Here is a 12015-nt window from a genome sequence, read left to right as displayed (position 1 = left end):
ATTTCATAAGGCAATGTACAGAAGAAAAAATGTAGCATCACACCTTTCCTTGCAGTAAGGCCTGGCAGCCTCCTTGGTTTCCCGTAGGACAAACTCCACAAGTCTTCCCATCATGTCACTGCGGAGCCGCTCTAACAGGCTTATCATTTCATCAAAGACTGAGCCCTCCATCGATGCTAGCCTACCTGTTTGCAGAGCACTCAAAGAGGCCAACTCACTGCCTAGCTCTAGTGACATCCGCTGCAACTGTAGGAAGAACTGAACAGAACAGAAAATTCACTATAATAATTTCCAAAACTTTTCAGAAGCCAAAAGTAATATACCTTTGTCTAAACACCTATTCAACCCTCCCATACCCTCTATCACTGCTATAAACTGAGTGCCGGAATCACCAGTGGCAAATTTACCAGAATTGTAAAATGGCACACAAATTCTCCGCCTCTAGCTCAAAAAAATAAATAAATAAAAAATAGTCCACATCCTTCAGATCTTAATACCATTCAAATTCTCTCATGATTACTGAGTAGCAATTCTTTTACCACAATGGCATTCAAATAGCAGCCCATGCTAATCACAGGATTGTCCTATGCAAACTTACCACATTATCAGCCCAGTCAGACAATACAGTAGCAATGTAGTTGACTGCATTAAGGATAGCACAGTAGCGTGGAGACAGGGGATTGCGGCTCTCCTCCTTCATAACCTGTGTGAGCCGAATACGAAAATCATCCACCAGTTCTTTCTGCAGTTCCAAGAAGCAGAGCTTACAGCGAGCAGTTGGCAGTGCCTTGTAACGATCTATAGCATGGAGAATATACTGTCAAGTGCTGTAATGAGGCAGCTTGTACAATAGAGTTGTGCCTCCTGACCAAAGAGTACCTGTTATGACGAGCAACATAGTCATGAAGGTCTCCGCACAGTCAGGTGCCTTCAGTTCATCAACATCACTGATATCCTTATATTGAGATACCCACGCTACTTCAGACGACAGCATGGAATCCATCTTCTCAAGCGCAACTATGGAGACAGAATTATCTTAGACATTTCACACCTAGAAGTGTAGCCCACTCAAAAACCCTTTCATCATCAGCTCCTGACTCACACTTCCGCTCAACAGAGACCCACTTCTGAAAGATAGTCTCATCAGCCAAGATATGCAGCGTGCCAGGGAGGGTGCTGGGATAGGCATGCGTTCCATGCAGTTCTTTCTCAAAAAGAAGCACTTCGTCCACTAAGTGGCAAAACAGTGCATCATCATAAAGTAGTCGGGGAACATCCTGGGCCAATTTCTCTAGTACCAAGTCCAGCAGTCCCCGTGAGAACTCAAGCTGCAAAATAAGACAGAGCATTCACACATCTAAATAGTGTCCTCAGAGAGTTACTGCCACTGCTTGCACCTACCCGGGCATCAACTGCTGCACCAACTTTATCCAAAAGGGGTTGCACTCTCTCTTCTAGGAACTGAGAGTGGTTTGTGATCCACATGAGCACCTGTGTCAGGTACCACTCAGGCTAGCAAACATGATGTAAAAAGTACAGCCAATTACATTAGAAAGACAACAAGAAAGAAAACAGGAACCAAACTAGTCACTGTACCTTGTGAAGGACATTAGTCTGCCGAGAGCCAAAAAAATGGTAGCGGAAACGCTTAATTAGTGGCTGCAGCATAATCTGAATTGGTAGGCTGATAGGTGCAGATGGTGGTAAACCATACCTCTCTGGGAATAACCTCTGTTCTGAAATCAAGTCATCTCTAAGAAGTATCGTCAAAGAATAAAATCGTATGTGAAAAAGAACCAATTTGTTCCAGTAGGGTAACCTTTTCTTCACTTGGTCCCAAAAAACAGTATTTGACAATCTATGAAGTAAAGCCTCACAACTAATCTATCATACGATTGATGTATCAGGACTGTAAACTACTTCACCCCCGATTTTAATAAGATGCAATTTTGCTAGTATACAATATCAAATACTACTAAGTTGCCCATTCTCACCTTGTTTTAAAATACTGTAGTGGTACTAGGATCAAAACAAAGACATATACAGTAAACCTATTTAAAACCACTGCATTATTAAAGAAGTCTTTCCACTTATTTAAATAAATATCACACCTAGACACCTGCATCTCTCCCAGGAGTGAGTTAACAGTTGGGTTGCGAGTCACATAGCTCATGCATTCAATTGCCCATATCCCTGCCTTCACCATATCTGTGTGCTGAAAATACCAGAATATAAGTTTATCATCCTCTTGTTACACCATGAAGGACCACACTCTCCACTCTTCGATATTATGTTCCATTTGTCACTGTGTTTGTTACACAAAGGGTGAAACTTTGTGTTAGTTTTTTTTTTAATCCCACTAAAATGTCTGAGAGAGACCACCACTTTTGATCATGTATTGCATCACTGTATTTAAAATGTTATGTGGAAAATGTCACCCGATGTCATAATTTACTAAAAACAGATAAACTGGGTTTACAAGACCAAAAAGGTTGACGACCACTGACCTAGGCTAATTAGTGTAAGGGATCTAGGGAAAAGTTGATCCAAAATTGGACCCTGACAAACTTTAGAACAAAGACAAAAAACCATTGTGCAGAAATTAATACAGGAATCCATCCAAACAGCTAAGACAAGGCAAACCATGTAACCCAGTTAGGTTCAAACTAAACAAACTACTGTATGTACAATTACCATATGGGTTCACTATAAGAAAGGTAGCAGTTGAATGAAATGACAGCCAAGTATCAAGCATTGGTGATTAAATTAAATATACTACTCAAAAAAAATAAAGGAACAGTTTTTAATCCGAGTATAGCTTCAATTCAATGAAACTTCTGGGATATTGATCTGGTCAGTTAAGTAGCAGAGGGGGATGTTAATCATTTTAGCTGCTTTGGTGTTAAATAAATTAACCACTGGTACCCCCGTGCTTTTCACAGAGGAGAGGAGGTTCACCCTGAGCACATGTGACAGACGTGAAAGGGTCTGGAGAAGCCGTGGAGAACATTATGCTGCCTGTAACATCGTTCAGCATGACTGGTTTGGTGGGGAAGGACACACAGACCTCTACAGGCTAGACAGCGGCACCTTGACTGCCATTAGGTATCGGGATGAAATCCTTGGACCCATTGTCAGACCCTATGCTGGTGCAGTGGGTCCTGGGTTCCTCTTGGTGCACAACAATGCCCAGCCTCATGTGGCAAGAGTATGCAGGCAGTTCCTGGAGGATGAAAAAATTGATACCATTGACAGGCCCCCACGCTCGCCTGACCTAAATCCAATAGAAAACCTCTGGGACACCAGGTTGCACCTCAGACTGTCCAGGAGCACAGTGATGCCCTGGTCCAGATCTGGAAGGAGATCCCCCAGGACATCATCCATCGTCTCATTGGGAGCATGCCCCAACATTGTCAGGCATGCATACATACAAGTGGGGGCCATATAAACTACCAACTACACTTTTGAGTTGCTGCAATAAAATATTAGCGAAATAATTGCTAATATTTCATTACAACCTGCCACAATTTTTTACTTTGAGTTTCGGGGTGTCTTTGAATTTAGCCCTCTGTAGGTTGATTATTTTAATTTTTATCAAACGATGTGGCATCCTTTTCATTCCTAACACATTACCCAGTCCATATCAGTATAGATATCCAGCATGATTCCTTTTCCTATTGAGATCTGATGTGTTTTCAAAGTGTTCTTTTAATTTTTTTGAGAAGTTTATACAATATAATTATTGGATTTCTGTATTATTCATTGGAGATGCATAACAAATGAAATTTTTAAACATAAGAATTCTAATACTGTATATACATACCTTATTAGCGGCAAACTAACCCAGATGGTCAGAGTAGCAGCTGCATAAACTAGGAGATTTAAACATAGTTTGGGTGTCTTAGTCAAGTCCAGCAGAAGCCTCGGTTTACCTATTTTAAATACTAGCCTTAATAATATGTCCTCTACAACCTCAGGAATCGTCAAGGACATGTGGTTGAAACGTGCCCTATTTCAAAGTTTCAACTGTGTAATTCACTGTGAGAAGTTGTAGCTAAAAGGCATCTGATGGCTGCATTGAAACGATCTTGAGGACAACATTGGAAAGGTAAGGCATCAACTTAAATAAAATTTCTTTAGTACAATGTTTACAAAATAGTCTCTACCTCTTGTTACTCAAGTACTGTCAGGACTAGACAGCTGCCAGTGGAAAAGTAAAGGAAGTGTGAGTTAAAGAGGAGTTAAGTGAGCCCACAGTGAATGACTCACACAAGTTCTGGCAAAACCATTCTAGAACAAAGAAAGGAGGACTAGGTGCTTGTCCCATTTTTCTAAAATGATCAAAGCGTACATTCCTATTACACAGGCGTCAAACTAATCAGTTTCAATATGAAAAAACTAAATTTGATACAAGTACATGTAGATTTACTTCTGGTTATGAAATACCAAACCAGCTCTTCATCCATATATAGATATTTGAGAGGTTGTGGAACTTTGCTCATCCTATATACACATGTGTTGCAGTCTTGAAGGCTGATTATGACAGCTACTGTTCATGCCAAGAATGAAAATAGCAGAAGCATACAACTCCTGTTTGTTGCTTTTATAAACATGATATAAAAGGCACAGCCAATGCTTGAACAATATTCAGTTTTGGGACAATTGGCTTACATCTGCAGTTTATAGGTGGTGACTTAATCCCATTAGATCCTTGTTGCGTATTTACTGAAGCAGTTAGGATCAGAATCAGTGAGCCCAAATCTACAGTCATGGTTTTCTAGTAAAAGTGGACTGTTCTGTATCTGTAAGAGGAAGATGAGCATCTGACCCAAGTGAAGAAGTTTGTCAATCTTGGAGCTTTAAATAGAAGAAGCAACAGAGTGGTACTACAGTGTATAGTAGACTGTAAGCAATACTCCAGATCAGTGGTGGTTAAATGGAAGTAACATCATTAAATAAAGTTCTTAATTAACCATTCAAGAATCACACCCAAAACAGGCTGCAGAAAGTAGTACACTTGGTATATCCAGAAGCATACTGTACATGTGTACAGAAAACTAAGCCTTTGCCTACTTTGTTGCCACTGAGATGCTCAGAAGAACAATGTAGAATTTGTTTCAAAAATATTAGACTTGGTATTTTAATTAACAGGCATTCACACCTACATTCTACACTGGCACAGACCAAGCTAGTTTTCTAGTTATCTCAATAAAGCTAGTTCTTTCACACAAAAAAGTCATCATTACCTTGAAACAGCTCCATCTGCTTCAACTTTCCATCATTGTATATAGGTTTAAAGGGTTATTATTGCCACGTGTACACAATATAGTGAAATTCTTAATTGTTGTTTTGTTGCAAAGTGAGTCACATACACCACAATCCGTCCTAGTTGGGATATTTGCATTGTGTTAATTGCCAGTGGCCAGCTGCAAACCCATAACATCTGGATTTACAAAGGCTCACAGAAGAAAGTTTTTATAGTGTGAGCAAAAACAGAACTCCTATGCTCAGGGGCAATCTCTGAACTCTGTATGTGGAGTGCTTTCTGGGGATATCAGCCAAGATCTTTGTCTGTTACTCAGCACCCACTATTTTTGCAGCATAAAATGAGATACTAAGCTTGCATGTATTAATCAAAATGCAACATATTATCTCTCTCCAGTACCATGATTATATTTAAATAGAATTCTTCACAACATATATGCTTAAAGAAATCCAATAGTAAATATACCAAATACAAACAAAACCATTTACATTGAACTGTGAAATATTATGCTGACTGCAGACAATGATTATGAAATATGGTATGCTATAATCAACTAGGTAAATAAGGAGGAGGAGAATTCTTAGTCCCAGGGTTATATAACATATGTAAAAAACCTACAATGCAATACATCTGTTTTACAGCTATTTCATTCCAAAACAGGCATTAACCTACCTTGCCCCCCTATTACTTTAAAACTAAATCTCAATCCATGGCACTGTCTCAGAGGCTTTGAGAACACCACTGATGTTAAAACATTGCTTCAAGACCCTGGCTGACATGGCAGCTATATTTCATTTTCTCTCTCAAAGGATATGATGTCTGCAGTTTGAGAAGCTGAGTGCATAGTGCCTCCAGCTGGGTTGTGAGCTCCATCATATTTGCTGGGGTAGTCAACGATGTCTGTGTCATGGAGACAAAAGGCCAGTGCATCTGCTTCAGAACTTCCTCAAAGTCACTATAAATTAGAGCGTTCACAGTTTAGTATGCAGCAGAGAACGCACAAAATATTCATCTTTCTAAAACATGGCAGTGATGTGAAAAGCTGTGTGAAAAGTGGGGGAGGAGGAGTTAGAGTACTGAAGAAGCTGGGATCACATATTAGGGGAAGGCAATCTGCAGATACTGGCATTTTTGGCTTAAAAGAGAAGGCGAGGCAGTAAAGAAAGTGGACCAAGATAATTTGGGTCAGAAAGTTGGGAGTACACAGACAGGGAATCATGTTGATTTGTAATGATTTAACGGTTTATCACCATCTTTTCAATTTCACTATTTTTTAATACTACCTTATCTTCCAGATGAGGAGTTAAAATGATTAAATAATTTGCCGGCCTTTTATAAAAATCCTTACTCATTTTACACTTTTGTTTGGTCTTCAAGACACAACATATTCTGCTGGTTACTGCCTATTTAATGAGTGGCACCCAGAAATTACAGTGTCACAATGAAAGGAAACCAGCAGTATAAAGTCAAGCATACAGAATTGCTGGATGTGAAAATTGACCAATGCTGTGCCTAAGACAACAACTTTCCACGTACCTGCTCAACTTGTCCTTGAGGATCTTGTGCCAGAAACGGACTGTATCTCTAATGAAGGACACAAGATGGGTGCAGCTAGATTCCTGCAAACGAATGTCAAGCTCTGCAAGGGCCACCAAACCACTTGCTGCCTCTGAGATGTTGCTGGTCATCATGTGTTGCTGAATTGTATCACTGACAAGAGATACGCAAAGGGTTATTTATTTCCTATTATGCAGGTACATCTTTCTTGCAACATTACAAAGAGAGGTAAGCGTAGCTTACAGTGATTAAGCAGCAGGCTCACTAGCCACTCTTAATCATTTCTAGTTAGCCAATGATCTAACAAGGATACAGCTGAATCAGCACTACATGAACTAGGTCTTTGTGCAATTGTAAATACAATCTCAGTTGTGGCTGTGTAATCACTATTATATTGGAAATCACTAGCAGTTAAAAAGAAATTTTAACAACCAAGGCATCTATGGTTCAATAAAGGAAGTGGAAAATGTGTAACAGAGTATGCCTTCAGCTTTAAGCTTAGATTGTAGGGGCACACAGCAACAATAATATCAGATTTGGAGACTGCCAAAAAGACATTTTTCTAACTACATGGTATGGTCACAATGATGAATTTTTACTCAGCCTCAAAGATAGGCTAGTTAAGTGAGTGGCAAAACAATTAACAAAGACCTGAATATCAGGCAACAGGTCATCAAAAAGCAAGGAAGACATGCAAAAACATTTGAAATACATCTGCTCATCATCTAGTTCCCTCAATCATGAAAATACTACACTTGCCCTTCCTTCACTGCTTTTGGTCATTAGGTATGACACTCCACCTTCTCCTTTTCTTCCACTTAAACTCAGTAATAGCAGGCACAACTCTTTTTCGATCTGCAGAAGCTCAGATCCTCTGCAGTAACATTGTTAGCTATGCGACAATGACCAAACATTGTCACTTATTGACTAGGAGACTATCAGACTCTGTGGTGGGCTGGCACCTTGCCCTGGGTTTGTTTCCGGTCTTGCACCCTGTGTTGGCTGGGATTGGCTCCAGCAGACCTCCGTGACCCTGTAGTTAGGTTATAGTGGGTTGGATAATGGATGGATGGATGGACTATCAAACTACTGATTTAATAGGCCTCAAGAAGTGTAAGTGTTACAGTCGCTCACCGCATGCATGCTTTGTGGTACAGTCTGTGTGCTGACTTCATGCGGTAAGTATAAACCAGGTTTAAGTCCTTCTTCCAGGCAGCACAGACTCACCTAAGTTCTTCAACACGCGATATCCAGCGGAGGTAAGCAAGGCAGCGCTCAGTCTCTTCAATCTGACCCATCAAAAGGCTAAGCTGGTCCATCCAAGGCTGTGAGATCTGCAAGTGCTGCACAATGCAGTTTGCCAAGCACCTTTCCTGCTCCACAATATTCCCCAGAGTTTGCTGTGCTCTATCAGCTTCAGAAAGAGCCTTTTCCATCTTCAATGGTACAGATGATGAGACACTGATCACCTAGAACACAGAGAATAGTATTATATACTGTATACCGCAGCCTCTGCATAACAGCAATAGCCAAAGGGCCATAAAAACATAATGGTCAAATATAGAGTGACTCATCTTTCACCGAGCATTATATTATGTTGCATAATAGTTCATTCAAGCATACAATTCCCTACCAAAGAAGGCAATTTCCACATAAGCTAGGATGCAGATAAATGAGCACTATGTTTTAACAGTACGAGTTCCTAACTCAAGGTCAACTACTGATACTATAAAGTACAGTAAGAGAATACAAAGAGTTAAAATGTATGCTCTGTGAACTTGAAACCACAAAATGAAAAGAACATTTAAAATTAGCAAAGTTTAAAAAATAAATAAATAAAGACACAGCAGGTACTAAATTTATTTATACCTATACATGTAATGGACTACCCATTGATGTCAAAATCACATATGCAGACAAGGTTAAAGAAGGAGGCAGGTACCAAACTCACATGTATAGGCAAGTTATCATTATTGTACAATCGAAAAGAAATTGTCAAGTGACAATAAACACACTATGGTACTTGGTGCTAAGATAAGGCAACATTAGCATACCAGTACTTTGGGATACTAATTAGCATATACTGTACATTGATTATACTCTCACCCAAAATACACAGAGCCAATGTAATATGTTGTAGATGTGAACCTGGACAGGACCAGGGATAAAAAAAGAAAATAAGAAAATGAGCTGCTGCTGCTGAACTTGGGGACAAGAGAAAACAAAACTAAAATGGTAGAAGGAAAGGACGAAAGGTTCTGAAAAGGTACATGGGGTGTGAAAGGACAGTGTTGTGTAATTAGTGGAGTAAGTTCAATAGGCATCCATCCATCCATCCATCCTCTTCCGCTTATCCAAGGTTGGGTCGCGGGGGTAGCAGCTTAAGCAGAGAGGCCCAGACTTCCCTCTCCCCAGCCACTTCTTCCAGCTCTTCCGGGAGAATCCCAAGGCGTTCCCAGGCCAGCCGGGAGACATACAGTGGCTTGCAAAAGAACTTTTCCACATTTTGTCACATTACAGCCACAAACATGAATCAATTTTATTGGATTTCCATGTGAAAGACCAATACAAAGTGGTGTACACGTGAGAAGTGGAACGAAAATCATACATGATTCCAAACAATTTTTACAAATAAATAACTGAAAAGTGGGGTGTGCGTAATTATTCAGCCCCCTGAGTCAATACTTTGTAGAACCACCTTTTGCTGCAATTACAGCTGCCAGTCTTTTAGGGTATGTCTCTACCAGCTTTGCACATCTAGAGACTGAAATCCTTGCCCATTCTTCTTTGCAAAACAGCTCCAGCTCAGTCAGATTAGATGGACAGCGTTTGTGAACAGCAGTTTTCAGATCTTGCCACAGATTCTCGATTGGATTTAGATCTGGACTTTGACTGGGCCATTCTAACACATGGATATGTTTTGTTTTAAACCATTCCATTGTTGCCCTGGCTTTATGTTTAGGGTCGTTGTCCTGCAGGAAGGTGAACCTCCGCCCCAGTCTCAAGTCTTTTGCAGACTCCAAGAGGTTTTCTTCCAAGATTGCCCTGTATTTGGCTCCATCCATCTTCCCATCAACTCTGACCAGCTTCCCTGTCCCTGCTGAGGAGAAGCACCCCCAGAGCATGATGCTGCCACCACCATATTTGACAGTGGGGATGGTGTGTTCAGAGTGATGTGCAGTGTTAGTTTTCCGCCACACATAGCGTTTTGCATTTTGGCCAAAAAGTTCCATTTTGGTCTCATCCGACCAGAGCACCTTCTTCCACATGTTTGCGGTGTCCCCCACATGGCTTGTGGCAAACTGCAAACGGAGCTTCTTATGGTTTTCTGTTAACAATGGCTTTCTTCTTGCCACTCTTCCATAAAGGCCAACTTTGTGCAGTGCACGACTAATAGTTGTCCTATGGACAGATTCCCCCACCTGAGCTGTAGATCTCTGCAGCTCGTCCAGAGTCACCATGGGCCTCTTGGCTGCATTTCTGATCAGCGCTCTCCTTGTTCGGCCTGCGAGTTTAGGTGGGCGGCCTTGTCTTGGTAGGTTTACAGTTGTGCCATACTCCTTCCATTTCTGAATGATCGCTTGAACAGTGCTCCGTGGGATGTTCAAGGCTTTGGAAATCTTTTTGTAGCCTAAGCCTGCTTTAAATTTCTCAATAACTTTATCCCTGACCTGTCTGGTGTGTTCTTTGGACTTCATGGTGTTGTTGCTCCCAATATTCTCTTAGACAACCTCTGAGGCCGTCACAGAGCAGCTGTATTTTTACTGACATTAGTTTACACACAGGTACACTCTATTTAGTCATTAGCACTCATCAGGCAATGTCTATGGGCAACTGGCTGCACTCAGACCAAAGGGGGGTGAATAATTATGCACACCCCACTTTGCAGTTATTTATTTGTAAAAAATGTTTGGAATCATGTATGATTTTCGTTCCACTTCTCAAGTGTACACCACTTTGTATTGGTCTTTCACGTGGAATTCCAATGAAATTGATTCATGTTTGTGGCTTCATCATAACAACTATTCATGGTGGCTCTAAAATCGGTTCTGACCCCTACTCTCTTTTCTGTTTCTTTTTCCGGTTTCTTTGTGGTGGTGGCCTGCCACCTCCACCTACTCAAAGCTTCATGATGCTCCAACAATGATGGACGGATTAAAAGGAAGAAGTCTACGTGACCATCATCATCATAAAGCCCTTCCGTGAGAATCCTAAATCCAAAGAGGACTGTTTCATTTATGTTAGGTAGAATGCCCAGAGGGGACTGGGCGGTATCATGGTCTGGAATCCCTACAGATTTTATTTTTCTCCAGCCGTCTGGAGTTTTTGTTTTTCTGTCCCCTGGCCATTGAACCTTACTCTTATTCGATGTTAATGTTGATTTATTTTTTATAATTATGTCTTTCATTTTTCTATTCTTTAATATGTAAAGCACTTTGAGCTACTGTTTGTATGAAAATGTGCTATATAAATAAATGTTGTTGTTGTTGTTGTTGTTGGCTGTAATGTGACAAAATGTGGAAAAGTTCAAGGGGGCCGAATACTTCTACAAGCCACTGTAGTCCCTCCAGCGTGTCCTGGGTCTTCCCTGGGGCCTCTTCCCGGTTGGATGTGCCCGGAACACCTCACCAGGGAGTGGTCCAGGAGGCATCCTGATCAGATGCCCAAGCCACCTCATCTGACTCCTCTCGATGCGGAGGAGCAGCGGCTCTACTCTGAGCCCCTTCCGGATGACTGAGCTTCTCACCCTATCTTTAAGGCAAAGCCCAGAGAACCTGCGGAGGAAACTCATTTCAGCCACTTGTATTCGCGATCTCGTTCTTTCGGTCACTACCCATAGCTTATGACCATAGGTGTAGGGGAGGGTAGGAACGTAGATCGACTGGTAAATTGAAAGCTTTTCCTTACGGCTCAGCTCCTTTTTCACCACGACAGACCGATGCAGAGCCCGCATCACTGCAGATGCCGCACCGATCCGTCTGTCAATCTCACTGTCCATTCTTCCCTCACTCGTGAACAAGACCCCGAGATACTTGAACTCCTCCACTTGGGGCAGGATCTCACCCCCAACCCTGAGAGAGCACTCCACCCTTTTCCGGCTGAGGACCATGGTCTCGGATTTGGAGGTGCTGATTCTCATCCCAGCCGCTTCACACTCAGCTACGAACCGTTCCAGAGAGAGCTGAAGATCA

The 12015-nt window shown here is 41.4% G+C and overlaps 1 protein-coding gene across 1 annotated transcript in view; it reads right to left on the bottom strand.

Moving 5' to 3' along the window:
* Nucleotides 1-12015, bottom strand: part of rint1 (RAD50 interactor 1) — a 44677-nt gene that overhangs the window by 12164 nt on the left and 20498 nt on the right. The window contains exons 2-10 of the mRNA XM_039769883.1: nt 8051-8292; nt 6803-6976; nt 6081-6221; nt 1597-1753; nt 1402-1512; nt 1103-1328; nt 880-1017; nt 599-798; nt 44-258 (exon numbers count right to left, since the gene is read on the bottom strand). Coding sequence (XP_039625817.1) covers nt 44-258; nt 599-798; nt 880-1017; nt 1103-1328; nt 1402-1512; nt 1597-1753; nt 6081-6221; nt 6803-6976; nt 8051-8292 — 1604 coding nt within the window. The remainder of the gene's footprint in view (nt 1-43; nt 259-598; nt 799-879; nt 1018-1102; nt 1329-1401; nt 1513-1596; nt 1754-6080; nt 6222-6802; nt 6977-8050; nt 8293-12015) is intronic.

The sequence above is a fragment of the Polypterus senegalus genome, chromosome 11 (assembly GCF_016835505.1).
Source record: "Polypterus senegalus isolate Bchr_013 chromosome 11, ASM1683550v1, whole genome shotgun sequence".
Taxonomy (NCBI): Eukaryota; Metazoa; Chordata; class Cladistia; order Polypteriformes; family Polypteridae; genus Polypterus; species Polypterus senegalus.
Note: the sequence above shows the minus strand (reverse complement) of the source record. Positions and strands in the feature narration are given on the sequence as shown.